The sequence below is a fragment of the Salvelinus namaycush genome, chromosome 16 (genome assembly GCF_016432855.1).
Source record: "Salvelinus namaycush isolate Seneca chromosome 16, SaNama_1.0, whole genome shotgun sequence".
Taxonomy (NCBI): Eukaryota; Metazoa; Chordata; class Actinopteri; order Salmoniformes; family Salmonidae; genus Salvelinus; species Salvelinus namaycush.
This window is the reverse complement of record NC_052322.1, coordinates 32,496,096-32,523,928: the sequence shown is the minus strand read 5'-3', so window position 1 is coordinate 32,523,928 and position 27,833 is coordinate 32,496,096. Positions and strand designations below refer to the sequence as shown.

At 43.3% G+C, this 27,833-nt stretch overlaps 1 protein-coding gene across 4 annotated transcripts; it reads left to right on the top strand.

The window, feature by feature from the left end:
* Positions 1-890: 890 nt before the first annotated feature.
* Positions 891-27,045, top strand: LOC120061328 (coiled-coil domain-containing protein 50-like). 4 transcript variants are annotated; one of them, XM_039011068.1, is made up of 13 exons: positions 891-987; positions 2,023-2,141; positions 9,822-9,884; positions 9,995-10,133; positions 12,199-12,292; positions 19,432-19,507; positions 20,463-21,863; positions 22,384-22,499; positions 22,617-22,700; positions 22,917-23,051; positions 26,027-26,115; positions 26,334-26,434; positions 26,529-27,045. In XM_039011068.1, the coding sequence occupies exons 2-13, from the start codon at positions 2,093-2,095 to the stop codon at positions 26,678-26,680; spliced, it is 2,499 nt and encodes an 832-aa protein (XP_038866996.1). In that variant the 5' UTR covers positions 891-987; positions 2,023-2,092; the 3' UTR covers positions 26,681-27,045. The 4 variants fall into 4 exon arrangements, with proteins under 4 accessions (XP_038866996.1, XP_038866995.1, XP_038866997.1 ...); XM_039011067.1 differs by lacking the exon at positions 891-987 and adding an exon at positions 1,015-1,412; XM_039011069.1 differs by lacking the exons at positions 891-987; positions 22,917-23,051 and adding an exon at positions 1,015-1,412.
* The last annotated feature ends 788 nt before the right edge of the window (positions 27,046-27,833 follow it).

The following is a 27,833-nucleotide window of genomic DNA, read 5'->3' as shown; positions in this document are numbered from 1 at the left end:
TTTTAAATTGGTATGATTGTATCCCAGTGCAATAGGCTCAGACGATGGTCTCAATTTTGACCTGAGGAATATTTAAGGACTTTGCAGCAACAGAGCAAATTTAAAAGAGATTTAAAAAAGAAATTGCTTGAATGTTGTATAGAGTAGAGAGGTCTGTAGCATGCATAAAGGAGTACAATGCGATATCCAGAGATGGCTGATGATTGTGTGAGAAACAGATGAGAAATGGTGGGAGGAAAGGCTGAGAAGAGGGTGTCACACACCACCAAAATAATTGTCTCCTTTATTTTTTATAAGGATATGGCACATTATCTGGTGCGATTCAAATGGAGGCTGGTAATAGCAAGGCTTATTTGTTAACATATTAATGGAGTAGCCTGGATACTATCAAATGTTAGACTATAGCCAATAGATCCCCTTGACACATTGCATTTATAAAGAATGCACATTCATGTTTGATGTATAACACTCCCCACACGTTGCTAAACAGTTCCCTAAATGTTGCAGTGTGGCTGACTTTTAACCTTGTCTGTTCCACAAACAACTCAGGCCACTCACTTGTCACCCATGTTGTCATCCCATGACCACAGATTGTTGTTTTTAGATCGCACCAACAGACGGCAGAAAATACCTAATTCAAATATGCATTGTTCAACTTTAATGCATAAAAATATCATTCCTAGTTTAAACTGTTAATTTGAACTTTGAATTAGAAGGGAACAATCACAAACAATTATTAAAACGATGTAGTGTCCAGTCCCAGCCACATACACAAGTCTGTATAATGCTAAAATAAAAATGATCTTGATAATAAACGCCTATATAAATATTTACAAGTGCGTGCACGAGTTTGTGAGAGAGCACAGGTTAAAAAAACGGGATCCCGCACGCTGTATATACATGGCTGCTGTCTAGTGCTACGGTCCAAGCTATCTGGAATCCATGGGACTTGCTACCCCGTTGAGGTGAAAATGTAAAATGGTTAAGGTAAATGTTACGGTTAGGGATAGGTAAGAGTTGTGGTAAAGGTAGGAGTTAAGGGTTAGAGGTTAAGGGCGTCCCAAGGATTCCGGATTGCTCCTGCCAGTGTTTAGTGCCACGAGCCAAACAACTTGACAGAGATAGTGTGCTAAGTTTGTCCCAGCTGGCTTCCCATCAAACTACCAGACTGACGGCTTTGTTTAATTGATAAGCTAAAAGGATAGTTGTATTAGGTCGAGACGCCTGGCATAGGTTTGCGAGACGTATCGGAGACTATGGCGAACATGAAAGGATAACTGCGGATAAAGTGTCTTGAAAATAAGAAACTTCGACAGAATCTCAAAGTTTAGACTTCACTGTCATGTTTATTGTTGAATCCGCTTTTGTGTGCGCGAACAAACGATATTCAGGACTGTGTGCTGCGGATACAGGTAGGTTACAACTTTAGGTTTTGTTTGTTGGCTTTTGTTTGTTTCGGTTGGGAATGTTTTTAGCGATTGATTGATGAGCTTGACAGACACGCATTAAACCATTGTTGATGTTTTTATTCATTTGACAAAGAGCACATTGTCTGTGTCGCCATTATCATAATAAACATTTCATTACAATTTTGTACATTGCCTTTGGAATGGAATTAGGTCCATCTCGTAGCGATCCTGCTGTAGAAAGCCTTTGCATTTAGGTGCGCGTTTCTCGACCTTTTCACTATTGTTCAGTAGAGTGTAAGTATTACATGGTGGTTACATTTGTAACAGTATTAAACGTTACAACATTGTCTCGAGTTTAGACTATCTTCCAACCATAACAGCTTATGTCAGTCAACAACCTTCATAATAGTTCTTGAATGTTTAACATAAACATAGGAGAGTCTATAGGAATGATGTAATGTGTGCTTCTTCAACTGAATGCCTACTGTACAGTCTTGCCTGCTGTGAAATGTGTTGTCTCTTATAAGAGTTACTACTGCAGATCAGTGTTGAACATGACTATTTTTCTGGTACTGGACTCACTTATCTTTATGATATGCCCATCATTCCCCAGGGTCTTGCTGTACTGATACTGCTGTGGGCAGCACTGAGGACAATGAGGCTGTGACTGGCCTCCTGCAGCCATGACAGAGCTGGAGATTGATCAGTCCCACCTGCCACGGGTCCAGGAAGGTAAGTAGAGAACTAGACTCACTGGCCAGGTCAACAGGTGTGTGTGGAAATAAAGGCGTAACACTTCAGGCCAGGCTACATATGCCCTGACCATACCACCTCGCCCTCACTTCAAATAATGTGCCAATGTGTGTGTGACTTTGGATTACTGTGAAACTAAAAAAAGCCAGACCCACATTATGTAAAACTCCTGAGGGATATCATGGAGGGAGGTGGGTGTTAGTTAGCTACCCAGAAGCCTGTAAATGTGTTTCGGCAAAGGGTTACGTGTTGTGGCCTTGTCCTATCTGTCCTCCACCAGTAAGGGCTTTGCTTTTTTCCCATCTGGGATAAGAGGTGCTTGTGATGTCTTAGCAAGACAGGCAGGCAGGATTGTACACTGTCAGAGCCAAGGCTGCTTTGTAGCGAGTGGCCTGTACACTGAAGATAAGAGCCTGGAATGTGATGGCCATTCCAGAAAGCCCCCCCCCCCCCCCCCCCCCCTCACTGCAGTGGAGGATGGCCCCACTGGCTAGGTGCACGTTAGATCTCTCTCTCTTTCCCCACTCTGTATTGTAAGCAAACTTTACTTTTTTAACTTGCTACTTTTTTGTTGGCACTTAATGCAGTACCGATACAAACTTACTGTTTTCAACCGATGGGTTTGCATTTTCTTACACTGTAATGACAGTAGTAGGTCATAGCTTGGGTAGTGTAACTTTTTTTTCTTTGGCATTTCTGCATAAAAGCTAACTAATGAGCAGGACAGCAATAGATGTTGAGATAATAATGTACTTGTTTCCATTGACAATGGGCACAGTGTGTAAGAGAGGGTTTTCATGCTTTGTTAAGCAGAGAAGTGGACACACAAAGCCCACTGTACACTCTATTGCACCACTACACTACTTGCTAAAACAATAGCAGCACTCAAAGATGTCTGATCACTTTAAACTTTACCATCACAATACATTTTTACCAAAATGATTTGTCAGAATGCATTCATTGTTTTAGTTTGGTTTACTCAAAAGGGTTAAGTTATTTAATTTCCTACTGCTAGTTTGTATTTTGCCTCAATTTCCTGAAGTGCTGTTCCCACTGTCCCAATTGTCCTTCCCAATTCTAGAAGCTCAGCCAAGTCAACTTGCTTTGTTTTCACTCCCCCCTTATCTGTTCCTGTTTTTTCTTCTCTGCTTTCCTGATATAGTCTGCCTCATCGGAGGAATGTAGCTCCCTAAGGAAGGCCCCCACCCCCCTCTGACCCCCATCCCAGTTACTTGGTTTCCACTATATAGCACAGCCAAAGTCAAAATTAGCTATATCCTAAAAATTCATGAAAACGAACTTGTGCTTTTTGTTTTTAATTTAAGGTTAGGGTTAGGTATACTGTTAGCAGTGTGGTTAGGTTTAAAATCACATTTTAAGGAGAGAAATTGTAGAAATGGGCGAGGGGGGTTATGACTTTGGCTGTGGCAACTAGTGACGACCCAGTTACTCTCTCTCCCAGTCCACACAGCCCTCCCTCGCTCTTCCTCTCTGCTCTGTGACAGCTCTAGCCCACACTGATATTTACCGTACAGTGTCTGAGCACACAGGAGCTGATGGTCCCAACTCTAGTTAAAACATTCAAACTTAGAGAGGGACGAAAGGCAGTGGCGCAGCGGTCTAAGGCACTGCATCGTCACTACAGTCCCTGGGTCAAATCCAGGCTGTATCACATCCGGCCGTGATTGGGAGTCCCATGGGGCAGCGCACAATTGGCCCAGCGTCGTCTGGGTTTGGCCTGGGTAGGCCGTCATTGTAAATAAGAATGTGTTCTTAACTGACTTGCCTAGTTAAATAAAGGTAAACATTTATTTTTTAAATAAAAAGAGCAGGGCCCGGTTGCATAAAACATCAAGTTAACTTCCTCATTTTTCCCCCCTTAAAGTTTCCTTGACTTAAAGTCAGTTGCACAAAACATTTAAAGGTGAATTTTCCCCTTAAATTAAATGAAAAGGTTAAGTGTGCTCATGAGGTCCCTTAAGTGCCTCATTAAGTATGGCTATCAATGTAAACAATGTTTGTGGAGCTGAAATATTGTTTTCTTCTGCTCTGTTTTCAAAAGGAAAACGTATACCAGCAAGCTAGCTGCTTAGCTCAACAATGGAAGGTGCACAATCCATGGCTACAAAGCTAGCTACTGTAGCTACCTAGTCTGTAAGTTAGTGTGACATGCTAGAAAGTAAAAGAAACAAGTTGAGGGAAAAAAGTTACTAAAAGAAACGTTATCTTCTGAATCAATTTGTTGAATGTAGAAGTTATATTTTGCGATCTCCCAAAATAAATGCATTCTCATTGACGAGACATTCATTCAGTGAATCAGGTCATCTCCATGGTAATCATAGACTCTTTCTGCCATACATGCCTTTAAACTACTGTAAAATATCTTAAATTATGCAATTACCTAAGGAAATGTTTAAGGGGCTCTATGCAACACCCTTAAACACTTAAGATGTTTTATGCAACCGGGCCCAGGAAGGGAACAGTGGTGAAGGAAGAGTGGGTGGGGGGGGGGGGGGGGAATTTGGCCTAAAATAGAACCCCTTTTCACTTTCTCCCACTCTCCCTCCTCCGCTTCTTTTGTCAACCAGCCACTTTACATCCACAGGCCAAGTGGCTGTGGAGATAAAATCCAAGTGTGTTTCACTAGTGGCTTCCTCGCACTTTAGGTTGGTTGGACAGATTTGCACTCTATTCATTGTTTTAACACCAGTCATTTTCCTCGTGCATGATTGACATCTCCGGTGGAGGAAGATTCATAAGGGAGGTTGTTTTTACCCAGAGGTCGTAAAGGTCATGGCTTCCTGCTTCTGACTCTGCACTTCATTTTACTGACTCTTCCTCTGGAGAGGCTGTAACAGCAGACTTTGGAAAACAGCTACTGTGTGGAACCCTTATCAACCTGTTTCTCTCTTCTTCATTGTTGGGTCTATCAGAAACCCTGGATGTCCTCCCTCTGACTCCCTCATCTTGACAATTTGATACCCTTGTAACCCCTACCCACCAATTCGTCCTTCCTTCAAGTGCCACTACCAATTCCACCTGACCTCTTACTCCCTATCCTCTTACGAAACATGCTTTATAAGTCAGTGCCTTTGTAAAGAAGCTAAAGATCCCCTCCCCTGTAAGATCATGTAAACAACATATTTGTGCTGAATCTATCCTCCTCGCTCTGTTTTTGTTGTCACCACAGACTACTCCCTCCCAGCCCTGTCATGCAGTGTGTGTCCCTCCCCATCCACACCCCTGGATGTGGAACTTGAGCGTAGTTTAAGTGTTGAATGAGTTCCAGAAAACAAGTTGGTTAACACACCTACCCACGTAGCCCGCCAGTCACTTCCACCTCCACTGCTCTCGGGCCTGAGTGAGCTGAGTTGAGCTGTCACTGCTCTCGGGCCTGAGTGAGCTGAGTTGAGCTGTCACTGCTCTCGGGCCTGAGTGAGCTGAGTTGAGCTGTCACTGCTCTCGGGCCTGAGTGAGCTGAGTTGAGCTGTCACTGCTCTCGGGCCTGAGTGAGCTGAGTTGAGCTGTCACTGCTCTCGGGCCTGAGTGAGCTGAGTTGAGCTGTCACTGCTCTCGGGCCTGAGTGAGCTGAGTTGAGCTGTCACTGCTCTCGGGCCTGAGTGAGCTGAGTTGAGCTGTCACTGCCTTCTGTTTCTCTTTAGCATGATGATTTTGGATTCAAATAATGCATTTCAAGATGGATGCACTTTTTCCTTGTGTGTCCCATCAATATAATTTCTCTGAGTGAGTTGAGGCCTGGAAAAAGACTTCAATTCCTGAGCTGTCCTGATTCCAAGCCAGATTAGGGCCTAATCCTACTCCTTCCGTGGCACAATGGGCAGACTGGACACAAGGGCAGTTGGTCGATCCAGTTAGTGGTAAAGTCTCTTTAGCCATATGGCAGGTGTAAGTGTGTTGTCTGTCTGGATGAGGGTTAATGCTGGCCAGACTCAGACTGGCATTCCTCCACAGTGATCGTGAAACTTAATGCATCTCGGCTTAGTGGTCAGAGAGAGTGGTCACCTTTGACCTACAGTGTTGTTGAGCACTTTTGCATGCTGCCTTCAAAAAGACTACGGCCGGTATTCAATCTGATTATGCTTTGTCGGCAATGCACGTTTTAAAGGCAATATTCACGGCAAATGCTGCAGATGTCGGTGCAATCGGAAAGGACCTTTTTAAATAAAGCAGGATCTAATTGAATCCCGGCCTAAATTGACCAACTAGAAACGTCAGTCTTTGTTGCGGAGCATGGTTTGAACCCCTGTATGAAAGGGTCGTGGGCGTGTCCTCCCTTCCCTGTTTACAGAACAAGAAGAAAGGGAGACATCCTCCATTTGACTGAACTCGGGCTGCTTGTGTAAACCCAAAATGTAACATGGCATTGTTAGAGCAGGGTGTAGTGCAGGTAACTACAGGGCAACATTTCCCTGCTACTACAGTTCACCAGAGAAACGGTGGCTTCAGTCTCAACCTATTTAGAAAGGAGAGGTCGAGACAAGCTAGAGGGATACATGGAGCCTGACAGAGACAGGTGGTTGATCATTGACCGTTAACATGGGACTCTCCCAGTCGATGATGATGAACGGGTGTTTTAATTGGAATTTCACAATCTGCTCAAAGAAATGACTCCTTTTCATGACATCGGTAGTTTAGGCTATTTGATGTGTGTGTTTGAAAAAAGGACAGTAAAAGCTCTGAGACTATCTGTTCGGTCAGAACTGAGGAACAGGAGAATGTGACTGGCTATGGGGTGGAGCCATTTGTCTGTCAAGCATGTAGTGTTTATTTTGCCAGAGTGACTTTACCATGTCAGCCCCAGATACAAATACACACTGCAGGCAGAGATGTTTAGACACTCCTTGGGCTACTGTAAACAACCCACCCACTGGTCTCTTAAAACTAGCTATTAAAACAAGATCAAAGGAGGGGAGCAACACAGTGGTCATTTTTCTACCTAAAGTTTCAAATGTTGTGTTCCACTAAAACCATTAACAGCAACCAGCCTCCTCACTAAAACCGTTAACAGCAACCAGCCTCCTCACTAAAACCGTTAACAGCAACCAGCCTCCTCACTAAAGTTCTCCTCTGCTGATCTGGTGTCTCTGTCTCTCTCTCTCTCTCCCTCTAACTTTCTGGTAGCTTATGGACTGGGGGGAATGGTTAACGATCTGGTTGTAATCTGATCTGGTGCAATACTATGTTCAGCAGGTGGCCGGTATATCTCAGTCACTGGGATGGGGGAGCTGTCGCTGTGTAACACGGCCGGGCCATAATGCAGCAGTTTGATTGAATTGGGGGGTCTTTAGATGCTGCTGTGGGGGCCCCAGCAGGCACCAGATTTAAAAATAGATCTGTACACACTGGCCTCTCCTCAGGAAGGACTCAGACATGCTGTTTAGGGCTGACCCCATTTAGCCAACTGATTGATTGTTTGGTCGATAGGCTGTTCGAGCAGTTGCAAAGAAAAAAGAAGGGGAAAGGGGATACCTAGTCAGTTGTACAACCTGAAAGAATTCAACTGAAATGTGTCTCCTGCATTTAACCCAACCCCTCTGAATCAGAGAGGTGTGGGGGGCTGGCTTAATCGACATCCACGTCTTCGGCACCCAGGGAACAGTGGGTTAACTGCTTTGCTCAGGGACAGAACGACAGATTTTTTTACTTGGCACACCAGTAGTACATTTTACCGTCTACAATGTTTGTTTGGTTACTGTCATTTCCTGTAACGCATTCAATTTATTATTATTATTGTTAGTCTTTTAAAATTCTCATTGTCAGAGTGGACACTTTGTTTACAGAGCACACAACCTAGGCTACACATGTGAGAAACAAGGTTTGGTTCATTCCATTTACGAGTTGTCAATTTATTTGTTGTGTTTTGCTGTTTATTTATTGGAGCTTAGTGGTTAGAGCGTTGGACTAGTAACCGAAAGGTTGCAAGATCGAATCCCCGAGCTGACTAGATGAAAATCTGTCGTTCTGCCCCTGAACAAGGTGGTTAACCCACTGTTCTTAGGCTGTTAGTCTTAAACTGACTTGCCTAGTTAAATAAAGGTAAAATACATTTGGTATTTTATTAGGATCCCCATTAGCTGTTGCAAAAGCAGCAGCTACTCTTCCTGGTGTCCACTCGAGTTGTCTTTATGTGGTAGACAGTCTGTAAAAAGTTACTTTACGGTTTTATATACTGAACAAAAATATAAATGCAACAATTTCAATTATTTTTACTGAGTTACAGTTCATATAAGGAAATCAGTCAATTAAAATTAATTAGACCCTAATCTATGGATTTCACATGCCTGGGCAGGGGCACCCAGCTGTTGTTGTCTCTGGGAGGGCATAGTCCTACCCACTGGGGAGCAAGGCCCAGCCAATCAGAATGAGTTTTTCCCAACAAAAGGGCTTTATTACAGACAGATACTCCTCGGTTTCATCAGCTCTCCGGGTGGCTGGTCTGACGATCCTGCAGGTGAAGAAGACGGATGTGGAGGTCCTGGGCTTGTGTGGTTACAAGTTGAGAGGCCGGTTGGACATACTGCTAACTTCTCTAAAACAACGTTGGAGGAGGCTTATGGTAGAGAAAATAAATAAATTCTCTGGCAACAGCTCTGGTGGACATTCTTGTGGTCATTATGCCAATTTCATGCTTCCTTTAAAACTTGACATCTGGCATTGTGTTGTCTGACACAACCTTACATTTGTATTGTTCCCACCCCAAGGTGCACCTGTGGAATGATCTTTTATTTCACCTCATGAAACATGGGACCAACACTTTACATGTCGCGTTTTTATATTTTTATTCAGTATGAATACACTTAAAATATCTCTTGCATGTATTTTTGTTTCTTCACTATGTATTCCAATATACTTTTTGGGTGCTTGTGTAAAAGAGTGAGTACACTGCCATGAGGCAAACCTTTTTAGTGTGTGGCTGTAGGGAGGAGTGACGGTAGAGACACAGAGGCTCAGACCCTACACACAGCACACAACAACGTCTGGTCTGGCGTGGTCTGCTCTGGTGCACAGTTACACTGCAGCTGCTGGCACAATTCCAGACTGGGTGTTCCTCTGAGACTCACTGGGCAGTCCTCCAGCTCCAGCCATGAAACTCATTGACTCTGGTCATCACACTACAATAATAGACATACCCAAACACACAGTGAGGGTTTGTTTGTATAGCCTGTTTAGATGTAGTGTATGTAATGACTTGTACCCTTTCTGTTGGCCTCTTAGTACAAAATGTGATTGGAACAGGCAGTGTAGGATGTCATGCCATGGGTGACTATTGATGTGGTCTGTGGGAGTGCTGTGCCAAAAATGCAACTGCCCACTACATTGTCTCCTTCCAGCGCAATTCAGCACCAGTCAGATATTTTGTTACTGTACCACAGTGGCAGTTGCAATTTCAGTATTATGTTTCTTTCAGTATTGAATCTACTGTACATCGAAACATAACATAGAAGTATTTGACGTCAATTGTCTTTCTCTCATTAAGGAACTAATATTTTTTCCCCCCCAAAGCTATGGCCACATTTTATGACACGGAAATAAAGACATTTACTCCTTTTTGTAAAAATAAATGTTTTTTTTTTGGTTTCTTTTGTGATTTGAAATGTTAAAATGGCTTTTGACTAACTGCCATTTTTCTTCCTTCAGTGTGCCATGTTTTTGCTGTCCTAGAGGATGGAGCGTTGGCACACAACCTACAGGAACAGGAAAGTAAGTACAACTTTATCAATCCCAGTCCCTCACAGTAATCTGAGTCGTTACAGTAGTAGTTGGTCCACTCTATCTGTTTTTGTGTAACCCTGTGTTCCCCTCTGTGCCAGTTGAGAAGTATTACACTACCAACATGCAGAAGAACCAGCTGGTGCAGAATGACATCCGCATCGCCAAGAGGCTGCAGAATGAGGAGGAGGAACAGAGCACTCAGCACAGAGCCCTCCTGAGCCAGGCATCTAGACAACTGTAAGGGCAATGTGTTGATTTAAAAAATTATTACTTACACACACGTTCTCCACCTCATACTCTCGGTGTGCATGCACACACACACGTTCTCCACCTCATACTCTCGCTGTGCATGCACACACACACGTTCTCCACCTCATACTCTCGCTGTGCATGCACACACACACGTTCTCCACCTCATACTCTCGCTGTGCATGCACACACACACACGTTCTCCACCTCATACTCTCGCTGTGCATGCACACACACACACGTTCTCCACCTCATACTCTCGCTGTGCATGCACACACACACACGTTCTCCACCTCATACTCTCGCTGTGCATGCACACACACACACGTTCTCCACCTCATACTCTCGCTGTGCATGCACACACACACACGTTCTCCACCTCATACTCTCGCTGTGCATGCACACACACACACGTTCTCCACCTCATACTCTCGCTGTGCATGCACACACACACACGTTCTCCACCTCATACTCTCGCTGTGCATGCACACACACACACGTTCTCCACCTCATACTCTCGCTGTGCATGCACACACACACGTTCTCCACCTCATACTCTCGCTGTGCATGCACACACACACACGTTCTCCACCTCATACTCTCGCTGTGCATGCACACACACACACACGTTCTCCACCTCATACTCTCGCTGTGCATGCACACACACACACACACGTTCTCCACCTCATACTCTCGCTGTGCATGCACACACACACACACGTTCTCCACCTCATACTCTCGCTGTGCATGCACACACACACACGTTCTCCACCTCATACTCTCGCTGTGCATGCACACACACACACGTTCTCCACCTCATACTCTCGCTGTGCATGCACACACACACACGTTCTCCACCTCATACTCTCGCTGTGCATGCACACACACACACGTTCTCCACCTCATACTCTCGCTGTGCATGCACACACACACACGTTCTCCACCTCATACTCTCGCTGTGCATGCACACACACACACGTTCTCCACCTCATACTCTCGCTGTGCATGCACACACACACACGTTCTCCACCTCATACTCTCGCTGTGCATGCACACACACACGTTCTCCACCTCATACTCTCGCTGTGCATGCACACACACACACACGTTCTCCACCTCATACTCTCGCTGTGCATGCACACACACACACGTTCTCCACCTCATACTCTCGCTGTGCATGCACACACACACACGTTCTCCACCTCATACTCTCGCTGTGGGGACAAACATTTATTCCCATTCAAAATACTATTTTCCCTAAATCCTAAATCTATCCCCTAACCTTAATTCTAACCCCTAAGCCTAAAATAGCCTTTTTCCTTGTGGGGACTGGTGAAATGTCCCCACTTCTCTGAATTTTCCTTGGTTTACCATCCTTGTGAGGACTTCTTGTCCCTGCAAGGATAGTAAAACGAAACCACACACACACTACCTGATACACTCCATATTACGTCTGTGCATTTATTGTACTTACCTGTCTGTCATTATCTCAAACAGTCTAGTACACCTGTATTCAAACTTTTCAGCGAGAACCCCATTTTTTTCCACCAGAATTTCTGGGGACCCTATATTTTCGTGACCCCACTCCAAATCTAATGACACAACCATAAAATATAAACACTTCTAAATTTACATCAACAAATAACCTTAAATTCATTACATTTTAATCTCTTATCAAAATAAAAATGTTCCAAAAAATAGTTTTTTTCCTAATGTATCTTTCTCAACAAACCCAAAAATAATTGTGACCCTCTGCAGTTTGACCCTGACTGATCTAGACGGTTTCCATAAACACTTCTTGCTTCTACACCTGTATTGCTTGCTGTTTGGGGTTTTAGGCTGGGTTTCTGTACAGCACTTTGAGATATCAGCTGATGTAAGAGGGCTATATAAATACATTTGATTTGATTCTTACATTTAAAATATGTGTACTCTGGCATAGTGTACATATGGCTTGCAGCATGTTGTTTCATATACTGTATATGAAACACAGGGTGGTCTGATCTCTCCGTAGTAATCCTTGCCCTCTCCCCTGTCCCTTCCGTGTACACAGTCAGGAGGAGGACTCGGAGTACGCCAGGATGATCCAGGAGGAGATCTTGAGATGTGCTGATGAGGAGGCTCAGAGAAGGGAGCAGGAGGACGAGGTAAACTGCAGATGCCTTCTAATTTGATTTGAGGAGAGACTGACGGTTCATAGTGGTTCTCTACAATACTGATTGTGTACTCACTGCTCAGTAATCCAAGTGGATTTCCACTAGCTTCCTGTATCTACTTTAGTTCTGTGGGGTCCAAGTGGCTTGATATATAATGTGGCTCTGTAATGAATAAGGTCCCAGTGGAGCTGAATGCTGCTATGGGCCCCTGGTTTACCCACTCAGATTTGAGCAGGGTCAAAGGCCACCGGAGAGACAACTTGTGCGCTTTTAGCATGAATAACAAGTTGAGCAGTTTCCTGGTAATTTACTCCAGATTATGCTCCATCCCTTTTACTGTCTCACTGAAGGATAGTATAATGACAAACAGGCTAGATGGATGCAGAGGCTTTATCTGTACAACTTTGTAAAATATCTTGTCTAAAATGTGTGCATTGCCTGCAAAGTATTCACACCCCATTACTTTTTCCACATTTTGTTGTTACTAAATTGGATTAAAATGTATTTGATTGAGTAGATCGTTGACAAAAAATGGCAATGTATGTCAAACTGTCAAAGTGAAAAATTCTAACATTTGTAAAAAATAATATTATGATAATATGAAAAATAAAACACTATTTTGATTAGGTAAGTATTCAATCCCCTGAGTAAATACATGTTAGAATCACCTTTGGCAGCGAATACAGCTGAGTGTATTTCTGGATAAGTCTCGAAGAGCTAGTGCTGAGCGATTTAACCAAAATTGTGTTTTTTGGGGAGGTTATTAATATGGCCAGGTAGGACGGTAGTGTCCCACCTGGCCAACATCCGGTGAAATTGCAGAGTGCGAAATTCAAAAATACCAAATTGAAATATTTAACTTTCTTGAAAATATGTGTTATACATGTGTTATACATCAAAATAAAGCTTAACTTCTTGTTAATCCAGCCTCTGTCAGATTTCAAAAAGGCTTTACGGCGAAAGCAAACCATGCGATTATCTGAGACAGCGCCCTGCATACAAACACATAAAAATCATATTTCAACCAGGCAGGTGCGCCACAGTCAGAAATAGCTATATAATTAATGCCTTACCTTTGAAGATCTTCTTCTGTTGGCGCACACAAGTGTCCCAGAAACATCACAAATGGTCCTTTTTGTTCGATAATGTCCTTCTTTATGTCCCAAAAATGTCCATTTATTTGGTGCGTTTGATTCAGAAATACATCGGTTTCAACTCGCTCAACATGCTTACAAAGTATCTAATAAGTTACCTGTAAACTTGGTCCAAACATTTCAAACAACATTCCTAATCCAACCTCAGGTACCCTAAAACGTAAATAATCATAAAATTTAAGGCGGAATAAACTGTTTCTAATAACGGATAAAAACAACGTGAAGCGCGCTCCAGTTCACGCGCACCAAAACAGTGGAGTCCACCTAGAGTGACACTTACAATGAATAGGACTACTTCTTCATTTCTCAAAAGAAAAACATTGAACAATTTCTAAAGACTGTTGACATCTAGTGGAAGCCATAGGAACTGCAACCAGGTTCCTAATAATAAGATTATCCCATAGAAAACAATTGGAAAATCCTATGACCTCAATTTTATTTCTTCCCTGGATGGTTTGTCCTCGGTTTCGCCTGCCATATTAGTTCTGTTATACTCACAGACATTATAAAGTTTTATAAACTTTAGAGTGTTTCCGATCCAAATCTACCAATTATATGCATATCCTAGCTTCTGGGCCTGAGTAACAGGCAGTTTACTTTATGCACACTTTTCATCCGGAGGGGAAAATACTGCCCCCTTCCCAAGAGAGGTTAAACAACTAATTGAGCGACATTGGAATTCAAGTAATTGAACGTTTCATTTCGGGATTTTTGTGAGCCCAGCACACCGTTTCTCTGGAGCGAAATCAAATCATTCACGAGAGAAAGGTCCAGAACTATATGGGAAACATGGCAGAAGGAAGTTGTAGTTTTCATTAAGCAAATATTCAACCTAGTTCAGCGCAGAAACATGGTAATTAATTAAATTACCATGATTCATTTCCAACTCGGACACAGATGGATACACTTTTATGCATGCTACGTTAGGTTAGATACACAGACCGCATATGCTCCCGCCTGAGAGAGGAATGTACACAATACGACGATGGAGACTTGATACCAGTATGATGTATTTTACATCATATGATGGCGCTTTTTGCGTCATACGATCCAAAAAGCATGATACGCGGATGTATTTATAAAGCCCTTTTGACATCAGCAGTGGGTGGAATTTTCCTTTAACGATTACAAGCATACCCATAACATGATGCAGCCACCACTATGGTTGAAACTATGGATGTGTTGTATTAGATTTTGTTGTCACATTAGTGTTATTTACCACTGTAAATCATAGGTATTAGTGGTTTGGGCTGGATTATCCCTTTTTAGATGAAGCTTAGATGCCTCAGTCTCTCATAAAGGATCCTTGTTCAGCGTGAGTGAAGTCAGAGCAGACCGTGGGTGTGTCCATCATTCTAGGGGTAGGGTGGAAATCTTTTAGTAGCTTGGCCCAGGAACAGTAGTATTGCTGTAAGTGGTGGTCTTTCATGTTGTCAGTCCTGTTTGTGTATACATATTCCAGTTCCAAGGTTATTGCAAGTCCCCAAAAGACAGCAATTTGTTAATTTTAATTAATTCTTTAAAGACTTGATGTCTGAAGGTCAATGTCTTTGCTCGTCTGTAGAATCACTTGACTAAGCTTAGTCTTTACTCCATGGACGTAATAGTGCTAAATCAATTTCAGAAGCATCAGTGTTAGCTAATTATAACGATGCGCAAACATACTCCAAGCAAATTCACCTTTATGGAAGATTGGCTGATGTAGTGTGTTGATTAAATATTAGCATCCCTGCTGACTGTTTAATTGCACAGCAGAACAGACGGCACCAGGCGGTGCAGTCAGTCTAAATGCCAGATCCCCATGGCACTTCCTGAGCTAACCTGCCATGTCAAGCTGCTAATTGTCTGCTGAGGCTGGCAACGCTGAGCTGGCGAAGTGCTCTGTGATTCAAGCTAGAGAAACAGGGCTTGTGCTCGTATGGTCTTTCTTAACACTTCACTTGTTGTGTCATTAGAGATGTTGAACTGAGAACCCTCTAAACCTGCAGCGTTTGATCTACAAGTGGTGTCGAGAGGTTATACTGACTGGGATTGTTGTCCTTTTTTGCAGACAGTAAAAAAAGTTGATCTAAAAACGCATAAACTTTTGTTTGTTTCCTATGGTGTAGCTTAGACCTTACTTTACATAATCTGTGTTGTGCCCACCATCGGTGGAGACACAACATGCTCTTGAATACAGGTGTCATTTCATTCATACAAGTAGAATGGATTTATCCCTTCAGGCCAATGAAATGGTCCACCATTTTGAAATTTACATTTTAACTAATAATTACTACCCACCGTCGAATGTCAACTTAAATGGTCCTGTCTATTCTATTATCGACATTAATATGATTTCAAAAGGTTTCCTATGGAGGATTGACAGTATAACCATCTTTGTGGTACCATTTGTAAGTCGGCATTTAAATTTTATTCCCATTTCAGTACGCTTATCAGCCAAAACATGACGCCCACCCTGACACAAGACACGAGTATTTTGTGTCTCAATCAATGGCTGGCACAACACACAAACCTCTGATGTAGGGTCTAAGCTACATCTGTGAATATGGAGAAACGCTTTTAGATAATTTACGTTTAAGGTTAAATGTAATTTTAATTCTAAAGAAATTATAAAAGTTTGACAACCCTGTTTGTAAGCGTTTAAATAATATCAATCTCAATCATTTATATTTCCCAGTGATGACGACATGGGGGGGGGGGGCATTTCTCTCCCCTTGCTGCAGACGGCTGTATCGGTCAGCTAGTACAGGCAAGGCCGGCCGACTATGGCGGCAGATTGAAGAGGTTGGCATTTTCTGAGCTAAACTGACCAAGATGCACCTCTAACAACACACACAACCTCACATAATTAAATTTCTCTCAACCAGTGGCATATGGGCTTTTTAGGTGAGTGCTGATGCCGCCCTGTGATAAGCAATGCCCACTTTGTCAAAGGCAGGGGTGCAAAATATTTAGCTTGTCCATTCCCAGCGTGCCAGGGTGCTGTTGGAGAGATGCATCGCTGCGGTGCTCCACCAATGTTCCGTCAAAAAAAACAAAAAAACAAGCCTCCCGGGTGGCGCAGTGGTCTAAGAGCGCTAGCTGTGCCACCAGAGACTCTGGGTTCGAGCCCAGGCTCTGTCGCAGCCGGCCGCGACCGGGAGGTCCATGGGGTGACGCTCAATTGGCCTAGCGTCGTCCGGGTTAGGGAGGGTTTGGCCAGTAGGGATATCCTTGTCTCATCGCTCACTAGCGACTCCTGTGGCGGGCCGGGCGCAGTGCGCGCTGACCAGGTCGCTAGGTGTACGGTGTTTCCTCCGACACATTGGTGCGGCTGGCTTCCGGGTTGGATGCGCGCTGTGTTAAGAAGCAGTGTGGCTTGGTTGGGTTGTGCTTCGGAGGACGCATGGCTCTCGACCTTCATCTCTCCCGAGCCCGTACGGGAGTTGTAGCGATGAGACAAGACAGTAACTACTAACAATTGGATACCACGAAATTGGGGAGAAAATAAATAAATAATTTTATATATAACATAAATCATGTAGCAGATATAGCATATGGTAGAAAGTGTGGCCTTTTCTGTAGCCTACAGGCTGGAGATCAAATCTATATAATGTAATGAGACAGACACGTTTTACCGCATTCCGGTTTCTCCGATCCAATAGCCTAACCTAAATGGCGCCCAATAAAAATTAAAAAACCAATATGCAGACATGTTAACATATCCTAAAAACAGGTCAAAGTAAAAGGGACAATATGGAATTGATAATCCGGCTACTCACAACTGCTGTCCAGGAGTTTCACCAGGTAGGCTAAATTGTCATGATCAGTAGTTTTAAGTTTGTATCCGTCAATTTTTTTTTTTTTTTTACGAGCTGATCATAGTGAAAAAGAGAATATTTCTACGTTTCCTCCTGTATAAACACATTGTAAATAGGCTCAGGGTAGATGATATTCAGAGCTTAAATAACCGAATTGATGAGTCACAGGAATAAGGACTAATAAAGCCAATGCAACAGCATGTTTTACAAACGGTGGACCTAACACATGGATGGGCATTCATACATTTCCATTGCAGTCCGACTAGGTAGGCTACACCACCCAGTAAGCATGGACCGATGCTGACGTCATTTTTTGGACCTGTCCGCACTAGCATTTTTTTGGTACAATCCAGACCGGCCTTGATTTCCACGTCCACGGACGTTGGTTTTTGGTCCAGTCTGGACCAGCCTTGATTTGGCCCAAACATAGACGTCTATGTTTTGTTCAGATTTGGTGTGGTCCGGACTGGCTGAGTCCAACATCCACGGACATAGATTTTAGGTCCGGTCCGGACCCAAGTCTATTATGATTGGTTCAGATGTCTGTGTTTGGTTCAGATTTTGTCTGGTCTGGACCAGCCTTGATTTGGTCCAAACATAGACGTCTATAAATGACGTCTTTTCAACTTTCATTCAGTACTGAAAATGTACACGATTTCAACGTCCGGAAAAGATGAGCATTTAACATCCGGAAAATACGTCTTTTCAACTTTCATTCAGAACCTATGTATATTTATACAGGGCTTCTTCAATACAATGGATAGATGATGTCTATGTCTTACAGGAGGGCTCTGGGGATAGAAGGCATAGCCCAGGTCTCTGGAGGTCTATTAGAGCTGCTCTTGTACAGGGTGGCTCTGGCATACCCAGTTGACAAGGTGTTGGGTGAAAGTGAAGCAGTCCTCTTAGCTCTTTTTCCAGACCAGAGCCCAGTCTCTGCCTGCCAGGTTGGTCTGTCTGTCTCTGGTCTGCTGGTCTGGTCTGCCTGGTCTATTATTTTCCATTGAGTCAGCCCCCAGGCCTTCCTGAAATAACCAGCCTCGCCAGGCCACCAGGAGCCTGGTCCTAGATCTATTTGTGTCGTCTTGCCACATTGACCATAAGAGTTGGTAAGACGGCACAAACTGAACTGGGACCATGCTAACCCAGAGCTGGTTTTGTGCTGAGCGGCCACTGTGGACCTGCCAGATCTCACTCATAATGGAGACAAGTGACCTACTGTGGCTCTGCATTCAACATACACAGCCATGTTGTTCTGTTGATGCTTCACATCACTCTCACCATTCATTCTTTGCAGATTTATTTGAAGCTTCTGTTCTTAACTGCTAGTGCCATCTTGAGTAATTGCTTTGGTCTTTGTATGGTGATTGTGGGCAATATTATACTGACATCTTGTGGTGCTAATCTGTACAGTACATATTAATAACCTCCTTCATGGGCAGGAAACAGAGGGAAATCAGTGGAAAGGGTTTTTGAATGAAGGCTAGATGGGTGGAAGCTAAATAGGAAGCAGTCATTGATGCCAACATTTGCCCACGTACTGGCAGAGGCCTAGTTAACCTCACCCGTAATACTTGGCTGACATTTTTGACTCCGTATGGCAACTGAGCTCAAACTGAGTGTGTGAAGAGTCTGTTCTGCTCTGAGTTGACCTCAAATCACTCTTATTTACTTTGATATTTGATACCTGCTGAAGACATTTGTTTCTATGATCTCAAAACTATTCATTTTATTGACACGTGCTGACTGAGTTTATTGTTCTGGTCCCATGGATGAAAAGATAGACACTTGCTGACTGAGTTTATTGTTACGGTTCTGGTCCCATGGATGAAAAGATAGACACGGGCGTTTGGCTACACTCGCAATAAAATCTGCTAACATTTACATTACATTTAAGTCATTTAGCAGATGCTCTTATCCAGAGCGACTTACATTTTTAACCTTTATTTAACTAGGCAAGTCAGTTAAGAACAAACTCTTATTTTCAATGACGGCCTAGGAACAGTGGGCTAACTGCCTTGTTCAGGGGCAGAACGACAGATTTGTACCTTGTCAGCTCGGGGATTTGAACTTGCAACCTTTCGGTTACTAGCCCAACGCTCTAACCACTAGGCTACCCTGCCGCCCCTAACCATGTGTATGTGACCATTGAAATTTGATAACATTGTTCCCACAGGAAATGGCTAAACGAATCCAGGAAGAGGAGGAGCTGAGGGTCAGACAGAGGAGTAGGCAGGAGAGCCTCAGTGACGGTACGGTCACACTTTGTTTATCTTGTTGTATAAGGGAAGCAACTGATACTGTCACTTTCCAAATATTGCTAACCATTCCAATAATGTCTTATCTAACGGTGTACTTAATGTGTAAAAGGCTCCTGTGTTGACAAGGCCATTTGTTTTAGGGTTCCTTTTTATAATCTCCTTTCTGTGGCTTCTTTTATTTCTGAAATCATGTCTAATGATTGATTGCTTTGGTTTGAATCATACTTTGGGTGTTGCGTGTTATTCTGACCGGTCCTGATAATTCTGTTACTTCGCAATGATTTTTTTCCCGCCATGATTGGGGTGTGTGCTGTTTTCTTTTATGATCACAACAAGGACAAAATGACACTGAGGAACTTGAAATCTTAATAAACTAAATAAACCCCATTGTTTCTAATTTCAAACGCCTAAAGTGACAAACCATCATGCCCTCCACACCTGGATCATTGTGACCGTGTTGTAGATGTAGATCATAGATGCTGTGTGGTAAAATCTAATGCTTGCATGGGAGGCTGGGCCCTAATCGAACTCTGCTTTGCTCTGCATGCTTGACTGCTGTCATTCCCATCTGCATCCACTTGACCCCACAGGTCTCCTGGCAGCATAGATAGTCAGCCTTATCACTTTGGCAATCACTCAGCTAGCTATCTCCTTAATAACATGTACCATGGCACTGTATGAGTTGTTTTGTCTGTCAAGCTTGTATTTGAATGTGCACTTATAGCTAAATAATCTATGATAATTTAATGACATGCCTCTGTTGGGCCCAATAGGGTTAAGAAGTGAAAAAAAAAAAAAAAAAAAATGTATTTAATTTAGAAGGCACCCTTGTATTTTGAAATGCAGCCCAAGTCTGTCTTGCACAATTTACTGCACCTGCCTAATACTACATGTAAAACACACACATTCACCTGCTTTTGTGTTTGCATGTTTGGCTTGACTAAAGACAGTGCCAGCGTCCCTGCCTCACCCTCGCCTTGCCCACACCAGCCTGCTCTCAGCACCAGCCCCATACATGGAGAAGAGCTGCACCATCAGCCTGCTACCAGCAGGTGGCAGTGTTCTATCTCTAACACACAGCCACAGTCAGACTCTACAGCTGCGCCTCTGTCTGAGCCCTACAGGACAGCAGGACAGAATAATAGAACTCTAGCATCACATGATAGACACATGGATCCCCCTAGACTCATCAGAAAATACCTCCAAATACCTCCTCCACCTGACTATCTGAGTGATGAAGGCTCAGAGAACATAGACACTTTTTTCCCTGAACACCTCCCTCCATCCTGGCCGTGTAGACTGGAGAAATGTCTCAACACTGCCACTAGTGGTTACAGGACTCCTGTGCACCAGCCACAAGATAGAAGCAGCGGGAGTCTCAGCCGCCACAACCGCTTCAGAGAGGACCATAGCAAGGTTTGGGAGAGGGACAGAGGAGAGAGGGAAGAAAGGGGGAGTCTGCATGACAGGGATAGTATTTGGGACAGGAATCCCAGGGTAGTGCATGATGGGGGTTATGACAGGGACCCCAGGTCAGACGATGGCAGAGAGCGGCACTACAGAGGAAGAATTAGTGACCCTGCCAGAGGGGTGCAGGATAGAGACCGAGATGAGGTCAGAAGGAGCTGGACCCACAGAGAGACCAGCGACAAGAAACAAGTCCGCTTCCAGGACGACACCAGCAGGCGCTGTCGTAGTTACCATGGCGACAGCAGGCGGGTGGGAAATGTCTGGGAGCTGATTGCCCATGACTTAAGAGAGCGGGGTGTGGCCTTGAGGCAAAGCTTCAACGGGGGGTCACAGGGGGCAAGGGGTAAGGGCAGAGACAGCCAGGTGCATGATGGGGGAAATACCATCGTCTGTAACAACTCTCAACCACAGAGGGCTTTTCAAATAGCCATCCGCAACAGGCCCAGTTACCATGGAGATGTCAGGGAAAGGAGTGCCTCACAAAGAGAAAGCCTCTGTCACCGTGGCCATGAGGGGAGGAGAGAAAAAATCCATGAAAACCTGACCATAGTGGAGGGTAGTGGGACTGAGGTCTATGATGAACACAGTAGAGATGATAGGCTGTTCAGCAGAGAGAGAGAGGGGAGTAGTGGAGACCCCAGACACAAGGTCAGCTCAGGTGGGGACCAGGAGAGGGAGGAGGGCAGGGGCGACAGGCACTACCATAACGAGCGCAGGGTGAGGAGTGAGAGTGAACACCAGCATGAGGAGGAGGATAAGCCGTACCACTCGGAGGAGGAGAGACCCCCACCCTCACAGAAAGTCTCCCAGCGCAGCCAAAGCTTCTGCAGCAGAGGGCCCTCCATCAGGGCCAGATCCAAGCACACCCCCAGAGCAGGTAACACCCAGAGCTACAGGCTGCAGGTACCTCAGTGCTCTGAATAGGCAGACCTGCAGGGAGGCAGCTACTGTACTCTACTATACCCAAAGCTTCCCAAACAGCCTCTCTCTGTGTACACCTACTCTTCACATCCTTCATCAATCAAATCTGGGAAAATCAACTCTTGTTTTCCTTGTGTTTAAGGGCGGGGCCTTTTTGAATAAGGGTATTTTTTCAAAAGTGTGATATTTCCTCTGTATTGTTGGTCATTCTGATGGTCTGGGAAATATCTTAACCTGGATTTCCTTTTAGAGAACAGCTGCTCTTCTTCAACCCCTCTCCAGCCTTCATCTTCTTTGTCCTCTCATCTCTTGAAATGATCTAACAGCATGTGCTGTATCGTTTCTTTCCTCTAATTACATGTCTGTCTTCATCTTCACAAGGTCTGTTATTTCATATACCTTTTATCATACCACATCACAGCATCACACCCCTTATTTCTCTAAACCTTCCTGAACCCAAGTCTCTCCTCCCACAGGAGCCGCACTGCAGCCGGAGAAGGGGGCGTGTCTGGACCTGGGGGAGCTGCAGCAGGTGCTGCTGGATGAGGAGCTGGCCAGGAGGCTGCAGGAGGAGGAGAAGCTGCTGAGGAGGGTAAGGAACAGGAAGTATACCACACCCACAGTGCCGCCTGCTGGATGTACTTTCAGCTCCGCCCTAATACTACTGTTGCTGAGTGTTAACCACTCTTCTCTGGTGTTGTCATTGCAGAGCCCTCCAGCCCATCCCACCCACTATCAACGTGATTCATACCCAGCGGGAGACTTCAGAGTTGCACAAGTGGCTCAGGATGAGGTAAGATGTTGTTTTAGAGGTAAAGCAGTAAATATAATGATTTAGTCAGAGTTTCTTTAATGGGAGTCTCTCCTCTCAAGTCTGTAGGACCTTAATTATCACCCAATCTCACTATTCATCAGATAAATAATAGGCTTAGCAAAACCATCAGAAAATGCAGCCTTCAAAGCCTAAGGTGTGATTATGACACTTTGTGGTCATTGTCTCATCTGTCAGGAAATCGCCTGCTTCATGCAGAAGCAGGAAATGAAGTCAAAGCGTCGTTCACGTGACCTTGATGGCCCGGGGTCACGGTGTGAACCGCATGACCTGGCTGACCCCTATGACAGAAGAACTGCCAGAGAGAGACGGGTAGCTGCTGCTGTTTTTTGTTTTTATCAATCGCTTTTTGGTGCCATTTTCACGTGTGTGTGTGTGTGGGGATTTTAACACTTGTAACGCAGCAGTCTCATATTAAAAAGTATTTATTGTGCATTCATTTTGAAGACATCTTTCACCATACAACCATTGATCGAAAATACAGTTGAAGTCGGAAGTTGACATACACTTAGGTTGGAGTCATTAACTCGTTTTTCAACCACTCCACAAAGTACTTGTTAACGAACTATAGTTTTGGCAAGTTGGTTAGGACATCTGCTTTGTGCATGACACAAGTCATTGTCCAACAATTGTTTACAGACAGATTATTTCACTTATAATTCACTGTATCACAATTCCAGTGGGTCAGAAGTTTACATACACTAAGTTGACTGTGCCTTTAAACAGCTTGGAAAATTCCAGAAAATGATGTAATGGCTTTAGAAGCTTCTGATAGGCTAATTGACATCATTTGAGTCAATTGGAGGTGTACCTGTGGATGTATTTCAAGGCCTACCTTCAAACCCAGTGCCTCTTTGCTTGACATCATGGGAAAATCAAAAGAAATCAGCCAAGACCGCAGAAAAAGAATTGTAGACCTCCACAAGTCTGGTTCATCCTTGGGAGCAATTTCCAAATGCCCGAAGGTACCACGTTCATCTGTACAAACAATAGTACACAAGTATAAACACCTTGGGACCACGCAGCCATCATACCGCTCAGGAAGGAAACGCGTTCTGTCTCCTAGAGATGAACGTACCTTGGAGCGAAAAGTGCAAATCAATCCCAGAACAACAGCAAAGGACCTTGTGAAGATGCTGGAGGAAACGGGTACAAAAGTATCTATATCCACAGCAAAACGGGTCCTATATCGACATAACCTGAAAGGCCGCTCAGCAAGGAAGAAGCCACTGCTCCAAAACCGCTATAAAAAAGCCAGACTACGGTTTGCAACTGCACATGGGGACAAAGCTCTTACTTTTTGGAGAAATGTCTCCTGTTCTGATGAAACAAAAATAGAACTGTTTGGCCATAATGGCCATTTATGTATGGAGGAAAAAGGGGGCCGCTTGCAAGTCGAAGAACACCATCCCAACCATGAAGCACGGGGGTAGCAGCAGCATGTTGTAGGGGTGCTTTGCTGCAGGAGGGACTGGTGCACTTCACAAAATAGATGGCAACATCAAGACATCAGTCAGGAAGTTAAATGTTGGTCGCAAATGGGTCTTCGAAATGTGGCAAAATGGATTAAGGACAACAAAGTCAAGGTATAGGGGTGGCCATCACAAAGCCCTGACCTCAATCCTATGTGTGGGCAGAACTGAAAAGGCGTGTGCGAGCAAGGAGGCCTACAAACCTGACTCAGTTACACCACCTCTGTCGGGAGGAATGGGCCAAAATTCACCCAACTTATTGTGGGCAGCTTGTGGAAGGCTACCCAAAATGTTTGACCCAAGTTAAACAATTTAAAGGCAATGCTACCAAATACTAATTGAGTGTATGTAAACTTCTGACCCACTGGGAATGTGATGAAAGATATAAAATCTGAAATAAATAATTCTCTAAGAATGTGAAATGTCAGAATAATATTAAAATAAAGTGGTGATCCTAACTGACCTAAAACAGGGAAGTTTTACTAGGATTAAATGTCAAGAATTGTGAAACTGAGTTTAAATGTGTTTGGCTAAGGTGTATGTAAACTTCCGACTTCAACTATATAAGATTATAAGAACATTGATTTAATCATCACCAACTTAATGATATCTTCTCAATGTAGTTATTTTAACAACCAGTTAATTATTTTAACAACCAGTTAATCCATTAGCAATAAATGCAAGATGCATGTTTCAAAACTGCCCCTAGGCAATACACTTGCACTACCCATTGAAATTGACTGACCATCACGTTTCCATTTCTCCCATGTTTGATCAAAGGTGTGTGATCATTGAAGACATCGTTCATAATCATGATGCAAAAAATACAAGTGGTGTTCTGAAATAAACACAACATACTGTTGTTTCTTTCACTTATGTCAATGTTTTTCATGCACTAGTTTGCAACAAGCCTGTCCTGAGTATTCGGTCATAGGTTGATATAAAACATGTTTTTTAACATAAGGAAGTGTAATGTCATCGCCTAAGCACGTTTTCACCCACTGGGCAGAGTGGGAGAACACCCTACTAATATTACAGTACTGCATTGGCCAATGCAATTTGGACACATGTTTAGAGGATGCATTTGTTACATACAGTGCCTTCGGAAAATATTCAGACCCCTTGACTTCTACATTTTGTTACGTTACAGCCTTATACCAAATTTTAAAAATTATAAAATTGATTAAAAAGAAAATCCTACAATCTACATACCCCATAATAACAAAGCTAAAACAGGTTTTTACAAATGTTTAGAAATATATTTCTACTTCAAACATCCATTTTCATTATGTAGTTCTTAAAATGTGTAGTAGACAAACCAGTTTAAAATCTATAGGTTTACCAAACCGTTACTCCGACTGCTCTTCATTGATAATCACTTAAGTCCTAGTGAAATGTATTTTTAACAAATGTGAAGAGGATCCTATCAAAAGTAATGTGAGCATTGCATTATGGAAGAATTACTTTATATGAACATGTATTGCAATGTGAAACATGTATTTCTAGATTAAACTGATTTTAAGTTTAGTGAAAAAGTGACTATGATGAGGATGTTATACTTAGTCAATTGAAAATGTGCTTAGTTTTAAAATACCTGCCTTTTTGATCTGTTTTGAGTTTAATACTAAGTTGTGAAAATGTACCACACCAAAGCGATTGGGGGAAGAATAAAACAAACTATAATGAGCCATTGCCTACGTAGTGTTAACTATTGACACTACTTTTGAATTAAGTGTCTGTCATTTCAAAACAACATTTTCAATACGAATATTATTGTTTATAATTATAACTGTAGTTTACTGTCCTGTGTCTCAGATCGAGCGGGAGAGACTGGACTCAGAGGACCTTCCATCTCCTACTGAAGACTGCTCTCCAGACTATCAGGCCCCTAGACCCACAACCCAGTGAGTCACTCTGTGTGTGTGTATATAACACTGGGAAACCCCAGGCTGGAAGTGCCCTCCTTAGCACCTGACTGATTATCATTTGCTGAAGAAGTATGGGGCTTTTGAAAAAGTAATTGCTAGAGATTGATATTCGTTGAGTGGGCTGCAATCATGTCGTGGTAGATTTGGCTATGAAAGTAGTTCTATATTTCAACCAACTACTCATATCTTTACAGACCACAACAGCCAATCAGAAACATTGCAGAGGAACTGGACCCAACCTTCAAGGCCAGTAGACAAGGCAAGGAGAGCATCAGAGCGGGACCGACAATCTCTGGTAGGAATAACAACACCGCGGATCATCATCATAACATGTAGTTTATACTGTAGAGGTAATGAGCAGTTATAGGACATCCTGTTGTTCCTTATAGGCACATCCTCCTGCCAGTCTCATCCCACTCCTCACTCCGGCTTACATGATTTTATGGAGGAGCCAACGTTCATCCCGCCCACCAAGAGGCAAAGCGACAAATCTGTACGCGCCAAATCCAAAGAGAAGAAGGAGAACTGTAAGCAGCAGTGATGTCAGTCTGAGACCATGGGCCCGGGAGTATAACAGCACACCCCTCACATTACCCTACCGGGCTGCAAGAGGATGTAAAGAAAATTATGTTTAGTTATCCCAACTAGCACTTTAACCAGTTAAAAAAAAGAATTGGGGTTTTTGTTAAAAGGACTGGTCCAGATACTTTATTTTTTACGTTTGAGTCGTTTAAGTAGTGAGTGCATACATTTTTGTACTTTTTCTTACTGTGTTCATATAACCCAATAATATTCAAAGGGAAGAATTGTACACTGAACAAAAATATAAACGCAACATGTAAAGTGTTGGTCCCATGTTTCCTGAGCTGAAATAAAAGATCCCAGAAATGTTCCATACACACAAAAAGCGTATTTCTCTCAAATGTTGTGCACACATTTGTTTACATCCCCGTTAGTGAGCATTTTATCCTTTGTCAAGATAATCCATCCGCCTGACAGGTGTGGCATATCAAGAAGCTGATTAAACAGCATGGCGCTGAAGAGTATTTCTGTGTGTAATAAAGCCCTTTTGTGGGGAAAAACTCATTCTGATTGGCTGTGCCTGGCTCCCCAGTGGGTGGCCCAACCATGGCTGCACCCCTGCCCAGTCATGTGAAATCTATAGATTAGGGCCTAATGAATTTATTTCAGTTGACTGATTTCCCTATATGAACTGTAATTCAGGAGAATATTTGAAATTGTGGCATTTATATTTTTGTTCAGTATAGTTGGCCTTGCCTATTCATATTTGCCTTCTGTGTTGATGAGAGAAGGTTAATATCAATCAGTTTGTTTTATTGTTTGACTTTTTTGTTTTCTTATTTAGTATTATTAAGGGGAGATCTGAGTAACACTCCGATTCACATGGCAACACTTCTTAAACCCTATTTTAGAGATGCTATCCCCTCTTGATATCTGTCTGAGAAAGACCTGAGGGGATCTTTGAGAACAGACTTATCATGTAATTCGCATCTAAAGTGTCAATAAGTTTCCCAATGACTGGGAAATACAATTGTCACTTAGCCCATTGGGGAAATACTGGATTGTCTAAGCCTAGGCTGTCAAGTCATATGTTTATGACCTGGAATCCCCTTGCTGTACTGTAGTCATCCTCCAACTCCACATCTTCAGTGTTTACAGTTATGCTGTGAACA